This window comes from Peromyscus leucopus, chromosome 7 (genome assembly GCF_004664715.2).
Source record: "Peromyscus leucopus breed LL Stock chromosome 7, UCI_PerLeu_2.1, whole genome shotgun sequence".
NCBI classification, from domain to species: domain Eukaryota; kingdom Metazoa; phylum Chordata; class Mammalia; order Rodentia; family Cricetidae; genus Peromyscus; species Peromyscus leucopus.
The window spans coordinates 112,163,708-112,184,914 of NC_051069.1; the positions used below are offsets into that span (position 1 = coordinate 112,163,708).

General features: G+C 45.8%; 1 protein-coding gene across 5 annotated transcripts in view; it reads left to right on the forward strand.

Annotated features, from left to right (window-relative positions):
* The window catches only part of Lars2 (leucyl-tRNA synthetase 2, mitochondrial), a 107,929-nt gene extending 87,224 nt beyond the window's left edge, over positions 1-20,705 (forward strand). For all 5 annotated transcript variants that reach the window (XM_028890485.2, XM_028890488.2, XM_028890487.2 and 2 more), the window contains 7 exons: positions 7,264-7,364; positions 7,798-7,980; positions 9,242-9,411; positions 10,978-11,055; positions 12,153-12,264; positions 15,671-15,798; positions 17,702-20,705. In XM_028890485.2, the coding sequence (XP_028746318.1) occupies positions 7,264-7,364; positions 7,798-7,980; positions 9,242-9,411; positions 10,978-11,055; positions 12,153-12,264; positions 15,671-15,798; positions 17,702-17,881 (952 nt within the window). In that variant the 3' untranslated portion in view covers positions 17,882-20,705. The remainder of the gene's footprint in view (positions 1-7,263; positions 7,365-7,797; positions 7,981-9,241; positions 9,412-10,977; positions 11,056-12,152; positions 12,265-15,670; positions 15,799-17,701) is intronic.
* Positions 20,706-21,207: the final 502 nt, after the last annotated feature.

Sequence of the window (21,207 nt, forward strand, 5' to 3'; positions counted from 1 at the left end):
ACTAACCTGGAAATGGTGAAGATCCCAGCACCTGTCTTCCTCCTTACTCCTTGTATGCTTCAGTGCAGATGGAAATAATCTGCCCCCAGGGTTACAGGGTTGCAGGGGCCAGGAAAAGGCTGAGGCAGAAGAATCAGGGCCTTTCAGGCACAGAGGCCCAACCCACCCTCCTGCTCTTAGAAGGCACCACAAGGATGCAGGAGTCTCTCACTCTCCTGGCTGAAGTAGGCCATATCTGCCTTTATGGGAGAGTCACATTGATTCCATTTGGATTTGCATGTGTGATTGGTGCAGAGAAATCTGCAGAAGTGTTGCTGAGGCTTGGGAGCCTGGGAGACCATAGCCAGGCCATGGACATTCATGCTTTTTTTTTTTTTTAGAAATTTTATGTATATAAGTATTTTGCCTGCATGTGTGTCTGTTCACCATAATGTACAGTGCCCTGGAGACCAGAAAAGGGCCTTAGATCCCCTGGAACTAGAGTTAAAGACAGTGAGGTACTGTATGGGTGCCAGAAATTGAACCTGGGTCCTCTGGAAGGGCAAACAGTGTTAATTACTGAGCCATCTTCTCCAGCTCCCATGCCTTTTCCATGCCAAGTTTTATCATCCCTATGCTAAATTGCTTGTCTGAGACAATGCCTGATGCACTAGAAGCTACAATCTAGATGGGCTTCAGAGGTAATTGAGAAACATTCATTATCAGAGCCTTGGTTCTGGAACACTCCTGTTCTACAGGACACCTGCCAATTATGGGGAAAGGGCCAGTGTGACACCCTGGAGCCCTCATTCAGAAACTCTTTGAAGTCGTTTTGAAACAGAAAAGTGAATGATTCTGCTAGTCATCAAGCTAGTCAGGTGGCAGTGGAGACAGAGTGCCTGGAGGTGGGGCCACACTAGGTGCTGTTTCGTGTCTGTGTTTGCATAGGTGTCTATTTCATGAAGATTTATCAAATTGTACCCACCCCAGGAATAGTGTACTTTCCATTGTGAGTGCTAATTGTCATTTTGACAGTTTGCTTTAAACAGAGGGACGATAGGGGAAGAGAGACAGTGAGAGGGAGAAGCTTAAGGAGAGAGACAGAGAGAGGAGAGGGAGTGAGAGAGAGGAGTTTTAAAAGATGAGGCCGAGGAGTACAGTCTTAAGCTTGCTGGTGAGTTGCAATTCTACACATTCCCAGAAGGTGGCAGTGGTGGGCCACTTGATTATATAGGAAAACAAAACCCCAATAATAATAAATAACAAGATCCCAACTCCCTACCTTTAAGTCTTTTTTTCCTTTTAGAAACAGTCATGCTGTATAGCCTAGGCTGGCCTCAAACTCAGGACTGTCCCGTCTCAACCTTCTGAGTAGCTGGGGTTGTAGGTATGCAGCCAAATGCCCAGTTTCCTGAGTCTATTTTTTTTTTTTTTCTTTCTTTCTTCAAGATGGGGTTTCTCTGTGTAGCACTGGCTGTCTTGGAACTTGCTCTGTAGACCAGGCTGGCCTCGAACTCAGAGAGATCCACCTGCCTCTCTCTGCTTTCTGAGTGCTGGGATTAAAACTGTGTGCTACTACTGTCTGGCCTGGTCCCTTTAGTCTTAATGCTACTGACTTTAACCACTCTAGACATGTTTTTGGAGTGCTGGGTATAATTCCATGGCTTTGTGTGTGGTAAGCATGTTTTGTACCACTGAGCCACACTTCCACATGCCTGAGTTTCTTTCTTCTTTCTTTTTTTTCCTGTTTGTTTGTTTGTTTGTTTTGAGACAAGGTTTCTCTGTGTAGCCTGGCTGTCCTGGAACTCACTCTGTAGACCAGAGTGGCCTCAAAGTCACAGAGCTCCACCTACTTCTGCCTCCCTAGTGCTAGGATTAAAGACATGTACCACTATGCTCAGCTCCTGAGTTTCTCTTAAGTGTGACTAAAACCAGTGCCTGGTGTGAGAGAAGAGTGGGGAAACCTCATGTCCGTTGAAGGGGGCTGGCACCTGAGACGGTAACAGAACACTGAATAAGCACAAGGTAAACTTGGCCTAACAACATGCAGTTGGGTGTCCTCAGATCACCAGCTCACTGGAGGCACTTCTTGGTGCTGAGAACAGTGCCCCTGCTTTGTAGGGTACTACCTCGATTTGCTGTTGGTTTTAAATGTATCTGCATCCAGCTTTTCCCTGCTCAGCAACAAGTGACTGGGCTGGTTGGTTCTTGTCAACTTGACACAAACCTTGATATATCTGGGAAGAGGAGACCTTTTTTTCTTTTTTAAGATTTATTTAATGTGCATCGGTGTTTTGCCTGTATGTATGTCTGTGTGACCGTGTAGGATCCCCTGGAACTGGAGTTACAGACAGTTGTGAGCTGGCATGTGGGTGCTGGGAATTGAATTGGGATCCTTTGGAAGAACAGCCAGTGCTTTTAACCACTGAGCCATCTCTCTTTTAACCACTGAGCCATCTCTCCAGCCCTGGAAGAGGGAATCTTAATTGATAAAATGCCTCTGTAAGATTGGTCCATAGGCAGGTAAATAGGGCATTTTTTTGAGTAATGATTGATATGGAAGGGTCCCACCCCTTGTGAGTAGTGCCATCCCTGGGCAGGGGGGTCCTAGATGGTATTAGAGAGCAGGCTGACAAGTCAATAATCAACCTTCCTCCATGTGTCTGCTTCAGTTTCTGCCCCCAGGTTCCTTCCTTTACTTCCTTCAGTGATGGGCTGTGGTGTGGATCTGGAAGTGAAATAAACTCTTCCTTTGAAAGTTGCTTTTAGCCATGGTGTTTTATCACAGCAATAAGAAGCTAACTAAGGCCGGGCGTCGATGGCACACGCCTTTAATCCCAGCAGTTGGTAGGCAGAGCCAGGTGGATCTCTGTGAGTTTGAGACCAGCCTGGTCTACAGAGTGAGATCCGGGACAGGCACCAAAACTACACAGAGAAGCCCTATCTCGATAAAGAAGCTAAGATAATACCTGTTTACCTCTCTAGTTGACAGTGTGAACTTAAGGAGAGTGGAGGGGGCTAAAAATGAGGCGAACTAAAGTCTCATGCAATATCCAACTTTCTTCAGATCATCAGACCATTTATACCTAGAAGGTTAAGAGGAGTCACCTGAATAAAGTGTACAATCACAAGGACAAGGTGCATGTGGCAAAAATACTTTTTTCTACAGAGGCTGTGGTAGTTTGAATGTAATTGTCCTCATAATCTCATAGGGAGTGACACTATTGGGAGGTGTGGCCTTGTTGGAGGAAGTGTGTCACTGTGGAGGTGGGCTTTGAGGTGTCCTATGCTCAGGACAGATACCTCCCAGTGTCTGAGTCGACTCCCTGTTGCCTGAAAGATGTAGGACTCTTCTCCTCCAGTACCACATCTGCCTGCATGCCGCCATGCTCCCCACCATGATGATAATGGACTGACTCTCTGAACTGTAAGCTACCACCTCAGTTAAATGTTTTTCTTTATAAGAGTTTACATGGACGTGTCTCTTTACAACAATAAAAACCCTAACTAAGACAGAAGCATATGAATAACAACAACTGAAGTAAACTCACTCCTGTCCACTGCACCTGGGAGAAGCATGAAAGCACATTCCAAGAACAAGTCTGTGTTTTTCTAAGAGTTTTCCCAAGCACTCAGAATTCTCCTCACACAGCTCCATCCTAGACTGTGTTCCAACAAGTAGCCATGCATTTCCCCCCTCTGTTTTAAATCTTCCCGTGATTATTTTGTAATTAGCTTAAAGTGTAGGTGCACCAACAGTTTGCTGGAAGGCAAGGATGGCTTAGGGGCTGAGCAGCAGTGCATGTTCAGTCCCTCCATCTTCCGTCCCACTGTCCATCCCACCATCCCTCTGGGCACTCACGTCTTTGTCCATGAGATGAGTGTTTTAAAGCAGGCTACCATCCACTGGGCTCAGTACCCCGGGAGCAGAGAAAAGAGTAAGAGACTGGTCCTTACTATAAGAGGCTGAAGCAGAGGACGGGTGTTCTCTGTGTATAGTCACACAATAGGCTAACCACGTGCTTTCAGTGAGGTATACTAGATGCTGTGGATACAAAGGAATTTAAAGCCAACTGGGTACATGAGTTTGAGGCTAGCCTGGGATGCATGGTGAGACCCTTTCTCAAAAAGCAAACAGATTGGTTGGAGAGATGGCTTAGTGGTTAAAAGCACTGGTTGCTCTTGCAGAGGACCTGGGTTTGATTCCCAGCACCTACCTCATGGCTTACAACCACTTGTGACTCAGTTCCAGGGAATCCGTTGCCCTCTTCTAATCTCCCTGGGCACCAGGCATGCATGTGGTACATATACATACATGTAGCCAAAACTTTCACACACAAAAACAAAATAAATAAATCTTTAAAAAGTTTTAAACTGCTGTACGACAGTGGCAACGCCTTTAATCCCAGCACTCAGGAGGCAGAGCCAGGCCAGCCTGGTCTACAAAGTGAGATCCAGGAAAGGCACCAAAACTATACAGAAAAACCCTAAAGTGAGATCCAGGAAAGGCACCAAAACTATACAGAAAAACCCTATCTCAAAAAAACAAAAACAAAACAAAAAAAGTTTTAAACCTAACAGACAAAAATGTATTAAGATATGTTTTTGAGCTTGATCACTCTTGTGCACACATAGAGGCATCTTCTATTTTGACACAGTAGCATGTTCATTTGGCTTCTGTGACATCAACTAATACGCTCATTTGCTGAATGGAGCCTCACAAAACATGATCCTCAGCATTTCTATTTGAATGTTAACTACTGGATTTTTCCCACCTTTGTAAATGGGCCGCATCTCTCGCCATCGCTTGCGGACACCCCTGCGCGCGCGCGCACACACACACACTCAACATTTATCAAAGGCTCTAGAACAGGAAAGTGGGCTGTGTCTCAGGCAGAGCACGTATTTAGCATTTGAACCTTGAGATTGTGGTGCAGTATGGATTGACATACACAAAAGTCAGGAATCTTTTGTTTCTGGCCCTCATCTCTCTCAATCTCTTGGCTGCCTTGTCTGCCCTCTTGAATCTACTAGAAAACATACTCCTTGTAACTGCCCACCCACAACTGTTGGACAGGGACCTTTGTGGGACTTACTGGGATCACTACTCACCTAAATCAGATGACCTTGAACATAATATAAAGGATCTTGCGGGATTAACTTGCAAGTCTAACAGGGCTGTAGCTTGTTGGGCCCATTTAGATTGCTGGATTTCTGATTCCCTGAGTAGAGACTCCCCCACCTATTCCCTCCATATTAGTGAACTTGCACTCCAGAACTGGGATGTTAGAAGGCATGAACAACATCTTGCTGTCCAGAGCAACATTAGATACTTAGATGGGATGGTATCTCGAATTACTTGCTAAAATGCATCAAAATAGAATTGGGCAGATTCTTACAAAACAAAATGAAATAGGAAAAAAAAAAAGAATTAAATGGTTCTTAAGAATAAACTATTGTAAATATGGTGGTGCATGTCTGTAATCTCAGTATCCAGGGGGAAGAGGCAGACAGATCTCTGTGAGTTCAACACCAGTCTAATATACATAGAGAGTTCAAGTCCAGCCAGTGCTTCATAGTGAGACTTTGCCAGAAAAGGTGTGTGTATGAGGACAAGGCTGGAGCAATGGATGGCTCAGCAGTTAGAGCCCTGGCTGCTCCTCTGGAGGACCCACCATGCCTGTCTGCCTGCTACCCTGTTCCCCACTGTGATGTCGTGGACTCTGACCTCTAGAATCATGAGCCCCAAATTAAATGCTTTCTTTTATAAGTTGCTTTGGTCATGTTGTTTTGTCATGGTAATAGAAAAGTAACTAAGACACATTAGCCATTGATAGCTGCCTCTGCAGAGTGAAATGGGCCAGGAAGAAGAGTGTCTTTTTTTTTTTTTTTGGTTTTTCGAGACAGGGTTTCTCTGTGTAGTTTTGGTGCCTTTCCTGGCTCTCACTTGTAGATCAGGCTGGCCTTGAACTCACAGAGATTCACCTGCATCTGCCTCCCGAGTGCTGGGATTAAAGGCGTGCGCCACCACTGCCCGGCTCCGAAGAACAGTGTCTTAGTTAGGGATTCTATTGCTGTGAAGAGACACCATGACCATAAAGGAAAACATCTAGTTATGTCTGGCTTACAATTTCAGAAGTTTAGTCCATTATTGTCATGATGTGAAGCATGGTGACATGTAGGTAGACATGGTGCTGGAGAAGGAACTGAGAGTTCTACTATAGTCAGACTTTCTTTTGGGCCACCAGCTCACAAAAATGACATGGAGACTTTTAATTATGAAAGCTCAGCCTTAGCTTATACTTGTTCCTAACATGTTCTTATAACTTAAATTAACCCGTATCTATTCATCTTCGCGTTGCCACATGGCTGGTGGCTTTTACCTCTCCTCCTGCATGCCTTGTTCTCTCTCTCCACCCAGCTAGTGACTCCTCATTTCTTTTTCCCAGAGCTCTCTGCCTCCAGAAGTCCCACCTAATCTCTTCCTGCCTAGCTAATGGCTACTCAGCTCTTTATTAAACCACTCACAGTGACACATCTTTACACAGTATAAGGGGATATTCCATAACATTCTACATCTGGATTGGAGGACAGCAGGAAGTGAAAATGAATCACTGGCCTAGCATGAGCTTCTGAAACCTCAAAGCCTGATCTCAGTGACACACCTCCAAAAAGGCCACACCTACTTAAACAAGGCCACATCTCCTAATAGGACCACTCCTTATGGGCCTATGGGGGCCATTTTTACCCAAATTACCACAAACAGTTGGATAACACTTAGATTTTTAACAGAAATGATCTATTCCTACGCAACTTGTCAGATTTAAACTTTAAAAGAGTCTAAGCATGTATGTACTATGTTAAGGACCCTTTACAAAGATAGCCTTTAGTACTCTCTCTAGGCCCTCTGTGCTGGACCTGATGGGCAGCTGACACTGTGTGACGCTTATATTTTCATGCAGTCATTTGATTCCTCTTCCCATTAACATTTTGAGGCAAGTTTCTCTTGCTATCATGTTATAGGTTGGCATACTGGACACCCAGAGCAAGCAGGTGACTTTTGTGGCTCATAGGCTTCCAGATCTGAGGCCAGTGCTCTTTCCACTTCACCTCTGGAAAGTGGACTTGAGCTTAACCTTGGCTGCTGCTATGACTTAGTATTACCACTGTATCCAAGGAGCCTGCTTTCAGGTGTATCTGTAGAAATGATTTCTGCATACCTTGTGTCCTTACCTCTCTACCTTCCTCCCCCGCTCCTTTTATTTTCCTGTGATCTTTCCTCAGGGAGCCTTTCCATAAATTGCTAGCCCAAGGCCTCATCAAGGGACAGACATTCCGCCTTCCATCTGGACTGTGTCTGCAGAGGGAGGATATAGACTTCACAGGTAAGGTGGGCCCAACCTGGGTGGAGCGGGTAAGAACCAAGGCCAGGTCCAGGAGCTCTTAAGAAGCTAGCATCTGCTATTGGGTTCTGGCTGGGTGCAGAGGCCAAGACAGATCCTGGTCATGCCTCTGCAGGCTGCTCCTGGGACTGGTTGTCGCCTCCTACCCAGCCGCATCCTGTGTGACATAATGTTTGTTTGGGCATCCCCCCTTGTCCAGCCTTATTTGACAGTCTATTGCTGGACAGAGCTTCAGACTCAGAACATGGAGTCTTCCAGGACCTTTTCCCACAAGGCCTCAAAGTACAGCTCAAAATATGGGACCTCCACCCTGCCCACTTCCTTGGCCCCTAAGAGAAGCTCTGCTTCCCTGACCTCCCTCTTCAGGACCCATTCAGAATCATGCATTGTTCCTAAGTATTCTTTTGGCATCTAGGTCCTGCTCCTGTTTGTGCAAAAACAAAAGAGAAGTTAGAGGTGACATGGGAGAAGATGAGCAAGTCCAAACACAATGGGGTGGACCCTGAAGAGATTGTGGCACAGTATGGGATTGACACAATCCGGCTCTACATCCTCTTTGCAGCCCCTCCTGAGAAGGACATCTTGTGGGATGTAAAGAGTGAGTCTTCTTCCTTCTCCTGCTTGCTTCCTCTGCAGTCTGCCCTGATCTCTGAAAGAACTGGGGAAGGAAATGTCTTACTGGAAATAGTAATGGAGACTTCTAGAAGACATCTTGTCCAGCTTTGGGTCCCTTTGGTGGGGAAGGGAAGGGGGGTTCCCACTACATATGCACATTCCCAGTCCTCACCCTATACTTGCTGGCAATAGGGCCCATTGTACACTCCGTGCTGATTATAATGTGAGGGCTCTGGACAACTGTTACCTTGAAGACTGAGCACCTCTGTAACCCTAGGCCTGCTGAGCTGCAAAGAGGCAAGTTTTCTTTCCATGTTCCCTGAAAGTTTTTTTCTAGAACAGAGCCTCCTCCCTCACCAAGATGATGCCTGAATCCTGGGATCACATGCAAGCCATTAGCCACTTCCTGCTAGCCTTACTTCCCCTCGGGAGATTTGTCTTTCTAAAGCTTTCATTTTGCCCTTGAGATCTGCATGGAAGTGGATGTGGGAAGTGAAAGCTAGCGCCTGTGGAAGGAGTCTGTTTTATCTCAGGATTGGCTGGTTTTCTCACTATGTCTTATGGCAGTGGATCTGGACAGTGGTGACAGATACCAGTCCTAACAAACTGCCTTGAAGTAACAAAGGCAGAACATGCAGAACAGTGTAGGCACTAGTTCAGCTTTCTCCTTTCTACATGAGCAAGTCCCCATATCTGCGTCTCACAAGCCTCCAGCGGTCCCTGCTGTGTCCTCACTCTTGAGAATACCCAACCCAGTGGCCACAGGTTCAGGCAGATAAGTGACCCACACTCACTTGGTCAGCTGTATGACCCAGGATCACCAGGTGGGCTGTTCTGCTTCCCCAGGTCAGAACAACTACTGTCTAGCCACAAGACTTGGTGAACATGTTTGGAATACATGACGGCATATCTGGCAGGGTTGTTAGCTGACCTCGCACTGTGCCATCAGGCTGTTCCCAAGCATGCAGCCATTGCCTGCCACTGTTACCTGTGCTCATGAGATCCCAGCTTACTCTTATGTCTTCAGCACTTTGTTGACCCCAAGGCATGTCTGTCAGAGTAAGCTTGCTGACCCAGAAGGTAGTATGCTGATGCTCATCCCAGGGCAGGTGGCAACTGTTAAGCATGCTCAGAATATCAGGTATACCAAAAGGGGTTAGGGAAGACTCTGGAAAGACCATGGGGCTTTTCTCATTCCTCCTTATCCGTGCTCTTTCTTTGTCCTTAATTGCCACAAATTGCAGCCGATGCACTTCCTGGAGTGCTGAGATGGCAGCAGCGGCTTTGGTCCCTGACAACACGATTCATCGAGGCAAGGACTTCCGGGTCAGTCCCCCAACCTCAGCTATTGAACAACAAGGAGAAAACCAAAGCCCGAAGCCTCTGGGAGTACAAAAACTCAGTCATAACTCAGGTCAGAAGCCACAGTCCAGGGGCAACTGTGTCCCTCACTCTGAGGGAACCTTTGCCCAATGGTCTATGCAGCCTTCATGTCCTGAGGGCCACAGTGGATCTTCTTTCTTTGTGAGGTGGCCCTGCTGCCTTGATTAATTGCTGTCATTGTTTTGGCTGTTTACTGAGGCTTCCTGATGGAAAGAGATGCTCTCAAAAAATGGCTGTCCCTCCCTCCTTGTCACCTTCTTCCACCTAGACCTCAGGAAGCCACCTATTTCCTGTGTCTCTGGACTTGACCTGCAGGAGGAACCAATCTCTGATGAGACATTGCACATTGTATTAACAGGGGTGCAGAGCTGAAAGAAACTTCCTCATTTTATATATGAGTTTAAGACCCAGACAGGTCAGATGTCTTGCTTAAAAGCCTAAAGCTAACGAGGAACTGAGCACAGATTGGGATCCAAGCTCCCTTGTACTTATCAGGAGTTCTTCCACTTGGTTACTTTGGTACACAGTGTCCAAAGCACTTGTTTTAGGTTAATTTCCCCAAATATGAGATTTTTGTTGTTGTTGTTGTTTGTTTTTCGAGACAAGGTTTCTCCATATATTTTGTGGTGCCTTTCCTGGATCTTGCTCTGTAGACCAGGCTGGCCCCGAACTCACAGCCTGGCTCTGCCTCTTGAGTGCTGGGATTAAAGGCGTGTGCCACCACCGCCTGGCTGAGGTTATTTTTAATGAGTAACTGATAACCCTAATTCTTATGCTAATTTTTTTTCACTTGCTAATTCAGGGGTTGGTGTAGGTTGGTGGTAGACTGTGCCAGGACCTGGGTTCCATTCCCTCAACTAAAAAGGGAAAGGTGCTAATTCAAGCCTGTGAAGTCATCCAAGGCCACTTCTTGCCAGGACTGTAGCTCAGATGACATTAATGACATGGCAGGATTTTTGTTTGTTTGTTTTCATGACCTGAGTGAGTGACTCTGGTTATAGCATGCTCATCTAATGGCATTTCTTCCACTTTATTTCTATTCTCTGTGTAGAGGGAGTCTCCAAGGTAATCTGGGGATCTGAGTGCTGCTAAGTGGTTGCTCTCATACCGTGCATTTTCTTTTTGGAGCATAGGTCAGATAATTGATGAACTGTTTCAACAGCTGTGAACTCTTGATATCTTAAAGGTTCAGTGGTGGGGAATCCAACTCCAGGCCTCACTCCTGATAGATGAGCGACTTACATTGATCTGCATCACCTGCCTCTCATGTCTTTATCCACTGTTGTCTTTTTATGCTGCTCATCAGCAGCTCCTGCCTCCTGTTCAAGCAGCTAACATTGTCTTCTTATTTATAGGAAGCAACATTGTCTCAGATGTGGAAAGAAAGTCATAAGCAGTAGAAACAGCATTGACTTTGAATTTAAAAGTCTTTGAGCTCATGAAATCTAGTCATTATTCAAGATAGTAAATATAAGTATCTTTTATTATATTCGTTAGCTTCTTGTTTTTTTAATTATTCACTTTTCTTCTGGAAAGCTAAAAAGAATTTCTGAAGAAAGTGAGTAAAAAAAAAAAAAAATCAATTTTTTACCAACAGGTAACCACCCATTTCACAGAGGACTTTGCTTTGAATTCTGCAGTTTCTCAGCTGATGGGACTCAGCAGTGCCCTCTTGGTAAGTAGCTGGGCCTCAGTAGCTAAGGAGGGAGGGTAAAAATGTCGGGAACATTTCTTCCATAGACACAATTTTAGCATACTACTTCAAGGTTTTTTGTTTTTTAAAGATTTATTTATTACGTATACAGTGTTCTGTCGGCATGCATGCCTGCAAACCAGAAGAGGGCATTAGATCTCATTACAGATGGTTGAAAGCTAGCATGTGGTTACTGGGATTTGAACTCAGGACCTCTGGAAGAACAGCCAGTGCTCTTAATCTCTGAGCCTTCTCTCCAACCCCAAGATTTTAAAGGTTATCTGAGCAAAGCCGTTTACTTTTTCTGAGACAGGGTCTTACTATGTAGCCAAGGCTGGCCTTTGACTTATGATGGTCTTTCTGCTTCTGCCTCCCAGCTTAAAGCCTTTTTATTTCCAGTCTTTTGTAAGAGGACATGGAGGCCCAGGAGGTTAGATGCCATGTCTGAATGAGTACTTGCAAAGCCAGGGCCAGGCTTAGGCCTCTGTCTGTTCTAACCTTCATCCACTACTGCCTGATTTCCTGAATGTATTGGGCTGTTTCCTTGGCATTGTGGCATTGTTAATGTTTGTATTTGCTTAATCTAGGTAGAGCAAAGTTGTTACTCCCATTGACAAAAAGAGCCATCAATTTCAATGCCACTCATCTTTTTGCTACATGTGACTCCAGTTTTTCTTGACAAGGGAAGAATTTGTCAATAATTGGTGGATAGAGAGGAGTCACACCCTGGTATTCCACAGTGGAAAATCTTAGGAGACAGTTCTCTGCATTTTTCCCTGGGCCACAACACACAGGAAATCTTGCAGAGTGCTTACAAGTTTTGACTTTGTTCCCAGAGCAGATTTTCCTCCCTCGATGAGGTTTAGCCTCTTCCTCTGTCAGATGAGGTACAAATCCTGCCCTTGAAGGGCAGTTGTGAGCACTGAGTATATAGTTCTGTGAGGGATCCTTTGGCCTAAGCAAGGAGGTAATGAAGAATATTTCTCCCACCTGCTGAACTTCTGGATTCTATTTCATTCATGGCCTGTCTTACTCCTTATTTTGTACCTCTGTATTAAATGTTCCTTCCTCTCCCTTAGCAAGCCTCTCAGAGAGTGGTTCTCCACAGCCCTGAGTTTGAGGATGCTCTGTGTGCCCTGCTGGTGATGGCTGCCCCCATGGCTCCTCACATAACCTCAGAACTCTGGGCAGGTATGTAAAAGGGTCCTTGTCTACCTTGTTTTGAGACGGGGTATTAACCACTGTGTAAGTCATGTTAGCTGGCCTAAGAGCCACTGGAGATGCTCCTGTCTCTGCTTTCTGTCTCCCCATAGCAGCACTCGTGGACTACAGATGCTTGGACTCCTGTGTCCAACTTTTACATTGGTTCTGGGTATCCAAACTCAGATCAACAAACTTGCTTGACAAGTGCTTTTACCCGCTCATCCTTGACCTGTCTTCATTGTGAACTCATGAGTTAAGTTCAGATTCAATCTGTTTTGGTATCCAAGCCACTTCTACAAATATTCATCCAGACACCAAGTCTGCATCCCACCAGGCCCTCTGACAGACTTTGTTTTGTTTTGTTTTTTGTATTTTGCTTGTTGTTAGTTTCTGCTGTTAGATATTGAGTCCAGCTTTGTGCACGCTAAGTACATGCTCTACCACTGAGCCACACCCCAGCCTCTGATGCAATGTGGGTGTTGTTCTTTTCGAAGCATGTGAGCAAATTCATTTCTCTGGGAAAGGTCAACATGAAGTGGCCTTGCTTCCTGTGCATTTTCTTTGAATTGCCAGGGCTGCTGTCAGCACAGACCCAGGCTCTCCTGGCATACTCAGTGGAATTAGCTAGCACGGACAAAGATGGAGAGATGAGGGCAGAGACAGGCCCAGCAATGCCACCAGGAGAGGTCTGCCTTCACAGAAACCATGACCACCACCCCCAACTTCCCAGCAATCACTGTGGGCCACCAAGGCATCCTGGTAGCCTGTGCTCAGGGAGAGATGGGAGAGGTTTAGTTTTGTTTTCTGCAAGAAGGTCAGCTCTCCAAAGGTGGGGATGGAAGGGGTGCAGCTGGCCCAGCGTGGTAGCCCTGCATGCCAGAGCTTTGGCACTTACCTTCTGCATTCAGACTTCCCAGTGGACCTGTCACCGTGGCTATGTCGTTGTCTTTGCCATGCACATGTTGGGTATTTTCACTTAAAAGAGCCAAGTGGCAAAAACCTGCGCATATGTTCCACACCACCACCCTCACCACCCCACCCCCGCAGCCAAGCCACATCATCCAGGGAAAGCCTGGTGAGGCACCATACCTATAAATAAGCATCCTGATTACACCAGGAAGTCTGGGCTTCCTTGTTTTTTAGTGGAATGTATGACAGCTTCTGTCCAGAACATTCTCATCCAAGGCCCTTTCATCTCCTAGGCATCCTGTATGACTTCCATACAGAGGTTTTGGAAACCTTCCCACTACATCTGGGTCACAGGACAAGCCACCACCAGCTCAGCAAATAAAGACATGGTTATCTGTTTTCTGTGACCTCCATCTCACTTTCAGAGAAGGAAGAAGTTGGAATATTTTCTACATTTGCCAAAAGGCCATTAAGACCATTGCGAAGTACAACAGCTCAGACCAGGACCAGCTGGGCACCAGGGGGAGGTCATGTCCTATACTTGGGCTGTAAGGAACCTTCACTTCTCTGCCAGTAACTGGCAACAGGGTCACCAGAGTGTCAGATGGGAAGACTTAAAAGCTACAATACAATGAATGAATATACCAGAGAGTCAAGCACGGCAGAGGCCAGTGGAGTAGAATGCATCAGCACTGCTCAGTGGCTTACCCACAACTCAGGCTTACTTAAAGACTCGGTTTCAGTTGGTGAGAAGAAGGGGAGCTTGTAGTGGGCATAACAAAGAATAAGGGTGTTCCTGTGTGTGTGTGTATGCGCACACATGCACACATGTGTTTGCAATGCTGGTGTCAGACTCAGGACAGTGTTCATGCTAACAAACATTTCTTCATTTCCTCGCTGAGCTGCATCCCTGGCTTTTTTTTTTTTTTTTTTTTTTTTCCAGTAAAGGAAGCAGTATGTGTTGATTCATATTCTGACCCTGGATTTCTACCTCCTTGCGTACATATATTTTGAATATCTGAAGCTAATGGTACCAAACAAATCCCAGTATAATAATATTTTGAAGGAAAACCCACAAATCAATAGGGAAGGATACTTTATGCAAACAAACTGGGTTTGGAAAGTTTATTTTGTGATTTTGAAGATAGTTTCTTTATATTATAAACAAAATAGATTGCTACTAAATTTGAAAGTTAAATGGGGGCGGGGGAGGGATGAAACCTTTCAAAGAAACCAAAAGAAAATTCTTGAACTGATTTCACAGTATGGAAAAACTCTATACTTAAATATATTTTCAAACTATGAAAGAGCTGTGAGTGTCGCTGGGTGGTAGAGTACTTAGTCCCAGTGTCCATCACCAGCACAGCTGTAATATATACATACATCTGTATGTATAAAAGCAATGACTGCTCCTTGTGGAAAACCTATAAAACGGTGTTTTTAAAAGAGGGGATGGGCTGGAGAGATGGCTCAGCAGTTAAGAGCACTGACTGCTCTTCCAGAGGACCTGGGTTCAATTCCCAGAAACCACGTGAAAGCTCACAACTGTCTGTGACTCCAGTTCCAGAGGCTCAGAAACCCTCACAGACACACATGAAGGCAAAACCACCAATGCATATAAAATAAATTATTTTAAAAAAGAAAGAAAGGGGGGTCTTGAGGTACAAATTAGTAGTGGAGCATATACTTAGCATGCTTGAGGCAATGGGTTCCATTCCTAGCCCTGTCTCTGGAAGAAGACTGGAGAGGGTTTATACCTTACCACCTTCATGTGGCCTACCCTAAGCCAAGGGTCCATTCCTACGAGAGAGCCTGTGAGGCTAGAATATGTAGTAGAGTGAGAGAGTTCCCAGGAGGGCTGAGAACATCCTTCCGTCTAGTGCACTTATGTGAAAAAGGACTGGGGACAAGATTTTGAGACCAAAGGCCAAGATACTCATGGCAGGAAAAGCTGTGAGGACAGCCTGTACTTGGGGGCCAGTTCTCAGGAAGGCATTCCTTCCCCAGGAAAGGGGTAACCCTAGAACACTGGCAGCCTTGCTTTTCCACTAATTTCAGAGCACCATGTCCATCCTTCCGCACATCTCTGCTTGCTTTTTATAGAAAGGCTGCCTGAAACATGGGGTCACAGACTAGCTGTGGGAAAAGGTCAGCTCCTCCCTGTGCACCAGTACACCACTTGATCCTCAGGCCCTAAGCAACCTTCATTTCTACCCCATTGATCAGCCATATAGTCATAAGAGTGTCAAATAGGAGAAGGTTTTAAAATTTACAAGAAATCTCTGATACTGGCACAAGAACCCAAGACAGAAGCCAACAAAACAGAAAGCATCAGCACTACTCAGAGTGGCCAGTCCACAACCTCATGGAAAAACTCATGTTATGGCATCACTAGCTTCCTCAAAAGGCTCTAAGCCAGGGCACCCTGTCCATGAACCCCCTGTGTGTTCAGAGTGGCCTGATCTTCTGTGCCTTTGTGTTGTAGGCCTGGCGCTAGTACCAAGCAAGCTCTGTGACCATTATGCCTGGGATACTGGTGTGATGCTTCAGGCCTGGCCCACTGTGGACTCTCAGTTCCTTCAGCCGCCGGATATGGTGCAGATGGCCATTCTGGTGAGTGCCACCCACAGCCGTAGTGCTAGACTGTGGTCTACAGACTATCCCTCTCCTCCCAGTGACCCATCAACCCAGCCCCCAAGCCAGCCCTTCTATTTGACCAAGCCCACAGCACAGAGGTCTGTGCTCTTTTCTCTGTTCCTTCACTAGATCCCAAGAGCATGCATGTAAGCTTCCACTCTCAGGGCCTGGAAGGACCAGAAAGGGGAAATACAAGCCCCATCAGCCTTACTGGTGCCAGCGTCTTCCAGCTGCAGTTAGGAGCACCTGGGTAGGGTTAAAGGGGCGGGGTCGGGGAGGACACATGGAAGGTAACAGACATCTGTCAGTAAAAAATACTTCTGTTGGGCTGGAGAAATGGCTCGGGAGCCCTGGATGCTCTTCCAGGGGACCTGAGTTTGAGTCCTAGCACCCGCATGGTAGCTCACAACCATCTGTAACTACAGTTCCAGGGGCTCTGTTGCTGTCTTCTAGCCTCCACTGGTTCCAGGCATGCATGTATGCACAGATATACATGCAGGCAAACCACCCACTTACATAAAATAAAATTTCAAAAAAATTTAATGCCTCTGTCAAACATATTTCAGTAAAGTTATATAAAACTCTTTTTCCCCTTTTATTTATTTATTTTTGGGGGGATAAACTGGACCATTTTCAATATATAAGAGTAATATAAGAGCAGAAGTTCAAGGTTCAAGTTTTTTGTTTTTTTTCAGGTTCTGGGGTTGAACCTAGAGCGCAAGGCATTCTAGGCAAGTGGTGTCTTGCTAAGCTGCATCCCAGCCCTCTTCTTACTTTTTGCTTTAAGACAGGGTCTCAGAAAGTTGCCCAAACTGGGGCTGGAGAGATGGCTCAGAGATTAAGAGCACTGACTGCTCTTCCAGAGGTCCTGAGTTCAATTCCCAGCAACCACATGGTGGCTCACAACGATCTGACACAACAATATTAAAAAAAAAAAAAAAAAAGAAAGAAAGAAAAAAAGAAAAGAAAAGAAAGTTGCCCAAACTGACCTTGAGCTGGATCTGTAACTCAGGCTGGCCTTGAACTTTGACCCTATTGCCTCAGCCTCCAAGGTATCCAGAATTACAGGCCTGTGCCACCAGGTCCAGCAAGAGTAGTTTGTTTTGTTTTGTTTTTCCCTTAAACCTTTTATGCAAAAACTAGACCCCTGTAGGTTCCCCTCTATGCAGATTCAATTTGTTTAATATGAGACACATTTTAGGGACATCTGTTAATGGCTTAAGTGGCAAAAGGTAAAGAGACCAGGATAGGCTTTTTACCTGATCCTCTGGATGGCAGATGGAGTGGAACTAGGTCATTTACATCCAAATGTGATTTTACTTGCTTATCAGAGGCTACACCATTCTTAGTTAAGAACACAGGCTCAAAGAAGTGACTTACCTCATCCAGGTCTGTCCTGACTCTAGGCCAGGCATGGGCTAGGTTGTAGGGATGCAAAATCAAACAAAAGCCAGGCACAGTGGTTTACTCTGATCTCAGCACTTGAGAATCTAAGGCAGGAGGACCACTGTAAGTTTGATACTAGCCAGGGATTTATGATAAGACTTTGTCTTGACAAAGACAAAAAATTCAGTGGGACAACAGGGTCCCTATCCTCATAGAGCTTAAAGCCCAGAGAGATAGGAAAGCATAAAAGAAGGAAAAGAATAAACAAAAGGAACATGTATCATGGAAAGTGCCAGCCTCACATCACCCTGGAGCTGAGAAGCAGCACATCCTCTGAAGCCTGGCCAGCAAGCCTGGCCCCACTGTACTTGCACCACACCTGGACCACAGGAAGCCCGTGTTTAGAAAGAGTACTTAGCTCAGGAGTTGGAGCACCCTCACAGCCTGCCTCCCTGTGGACTCTCCTCACTCTCTCTGCTCTTTTCCCTCTCAGATCAACAACAAGGCCTATGGCAAGATCTCTGTGCCCCAGCAAGTTGCTCTGGACCAGGACAAAGTCCATGAACTTGTTCTCAAGAGTGAGCTGGGCATCAGGCTACTGCAGGGGAAAAGCATCAAGAAGGCCTTCCTCTCCCCCAGGACTGCCCTCATCAATTTCCTGGTGCAGGAGTGACCAGGGCTGCAAGGACCCTCCTTTTCTGCCCACATCAAGGAAAGGAATGTTAGCTTAAGAAAAGAGAAAAGATAAACATCAGGGGCATTGGCCTCTGTGCCAGGACAGACTGGAGTCAGCAGGGGCCCACGTGCTGAGGCCTGAACTTGGATGAGAATGGATGTGGACAAAGAGGAAAGAGGGGAGAAAATTCATTTCGTTGTCCCATGACCCTCCACTCCCACTCAGGGTGTGAAGCTACCAGAGATGCTGCTGGGTGGGGGCAAGGAGAAAAGCAAGGCTGGCAGGCAGCCAGGAGCATCTGCACCTACCTCAGGTACTGTCCAGTACCTCTCAAGGAGTCATGTAGACTAGAGGAGCCATTTAAGAGCCTCACAAAGGTCAGGTGTACAGATGGTGCTGGCTGGGCTTTTGACTGACAGGATAGTAAAAACCCTTCATTATATGCTCAGTGTCTCACTTGTAGAACTGGACATGGACACTGGCACCTCTACAAATTGTTCTGCATATGTCTCCAGCACCTTTCAACAGTGTCACACAGGTCTCTTCCACTCCAGCTGGACGGCCTGTTCTGAGATTGATGTGCATGCTCTGGGATAGGACTCCACTTCAGAGCCTGAACAGAAGGACTGTGTCACTGCCATTGTGTCAGTGTGTAGAGTGTGCTCTGTAGTGAGTGAAACTGTTCTGAGCCCCACCAGAGCCCCATCACAGACCAGCAGGGGTTTGAACCCAGATAGTGATACCACTTGTCATCAGTTTGGCCCCAAGAGTGTCACTAGCAAAGGCAAAGTTCATCAGAGAGGAGTAGAATTGTTGCTTCCTGGGTGTTAACCTACTGTGTGTCCAAGCTGCTATGATTTAGCTGTTTAGGAGACAGCCAGGAGTAGAGCAAGCTCACCAGTAAGTTAGACAAAGCTGATTTTATGGCAGTCATTAGTAAAGTGCTCTTACAGACATGGCCTGAGCAAGGGCTTAATACTTAGTTTTGGGGAGGAGAGAAGAACCTAGCCATGTTAGGATGCTGAAGCTCTGTATCTGTAATCTGATGTCACCCAGAGGTGGCTATCATTGTTTCCTACCATTCAGATGGCTTTTAGTGTCATAAACATACATTACTTTGAGACATATCTGTGATCTTGGAACAGCCCTTTATTCCAGTTCTAAGGGTTTATTGGGAGCAGACCAATGTCCTCCACCATCACAGGCTCTGGCTCTGTGCCACTTCCCCGGAATACCTTGGTCTGTCACCTTGAACCCACACTCCATACAGACGTGCTCATCCGGGCCCATGAGCAATAGAGGCTCATGCACAGGGTCTTGAGCTTGATACTGTGCCTGGTCTCCACACCTAGAAATTATAGTTTAATTGTAGCCATCATAAAGGATTTTAAAATGTTGATAAGTGAGGCTGCTGAGGGTATAGTTCAGTGGCAGAGTGTGAACCTAACATGGCAATGTCCTATGTTTCATCCCCAACACAAAAGAGCAAAGCAACTCTATCAAAGAAACTATGTGGTAGCACACTTGTAAACCAGCGTGTGAGAGACATGAGGACCATGGTTTAAAGCTGTCCTTGCTACATTAGACCCTGTCTCAAAGACAAACCACCAGTGATCCTAATAGACCGCAAAGTTTGCAAGCACTGGATTAATGAATGTTTCTGAACCATAATTTCTGCCCAGTCCTTTCTCCTTCATTTTCATCTTACCTGGGATGAGTTTGGCCCAGTACCATGAGGAAGTAGAGTCAGGAGAGATTGGTGCCAGAAGGGAAGGCAGACTCTGGAGAGGCGTTTTAAGAGGATCTCCAAGCTGATACAGGTGATGGTCCCATGACATACAGGAGCACGTGAAGGTAGGGTGAGGGTTTGTGGCTGTTTTGTGTTCTCCAGGAATGAGATCAGTGGTCTTGATGAACTAAGGGTAAGATGTCCTTTGTTGGGCGTTATGTGCCCCAAGCAGTCGACTAGTAAATTCTGTAGGCTGCTGGGCTGACACACTGGGCGTTGGAGAACATTCTCTCCAAGAAGATGGAACTTGGAAACATGAGCTCATTGGTACTTCCTAGGAGACAGTAGATATGATGGAACGATTGGACAGAAAATTGCTCCCTGTGTGTGAGTTCATGGGGTGGGGTGTGATCTGAGTCAGAAACTCATTATCTCAGTTTCCACAAAACCCTGGAGGGTAGGAATTATTCTTCATGAATATGAAACAAAACAAAGCAAAAAAAAAAAAAAAAGACCTACAACAGGCTCAGAGAGAGGCTCAGTAATTTGCCTAGTTTTCAAAGCTAATATGTAGAGGTGGCAGGGTGTAAACTCACATCTGGCTTCTCTTAATGCTGTCCTACTGTGTCACCGGGCCTTCACTTAAATGCCCATCTCGATTGATGTGTGGCATGGTGCAGTGTCAGCCTTCTCAGAAGTCCGGGAAGTTACAGCAGTGGTGCCTGCTCCCCTGGGACAGATGACTAGTTGGTGAGAGGCCAAGGGCCTGGGCTGGGTCCTGCAGGGCTAGCATAAAGGTTGCTAACTCCCGGGAGATAAAGCTACAAGTGAATGAAGGTTATTTCTTTTGGAGAAGTGGATGAAGAGAATTTGTGAGCAAGAATTGTGCCCTACATGAATCCTGCCAGAGTGCGCATCTGCCAAAGAAAATGAAATTGACTCCCAAGACCAAAACACTAACTGAGGTGGTACACTGCCCACACAGTCCTCACCCAGCCAGAATACACTCCTTCAGAGAACAGGTCAGTACAAATATGAGCATCTAGTCAGTGGAAGAGAAGGCAGCCAAATAAAGACAGCTTTTTAAAATCATGACATGGAAATTTTCTCATAAACTAAAAGCAAGATACCTTAGACAATGTGATCCTAGCCATTTGTTTTGAGTCAGGCTCACTCTATAGCCCAAGCTGTTTTGGAACTGACAGATCTTCCTTCCTGCCTCATCCTCCTGATTACTGGGATTCCAGACATGCATCATCATAATTTTAAATTTTTATTTATGTGTATGTGTGTGTGTGCCAACTTGTCTGTTTGTATGCCGTATGCCTGCAGGTAGCTGCAGAATCCAGAAGAGGAGATTGGATCCCCTGGAACTAGAGTTACAGGAGGTTGTGAGCCACCCTGTGTGGGTGCTGGAAACTGAACCTGAGTCCACTATAAGAGCAGCAAGTTCTTTTAAATACTGATCCATCTCTCCAGCCCCACAAATCATTTGATGAAGGCCTTTTCTTCTGTTTATGATTTTGTATTTCCTTTTTTTTTTTTTTTTTTTTTTTTTGGTCATCAAGTATTTCAAAAATAGAAAGATATCAGT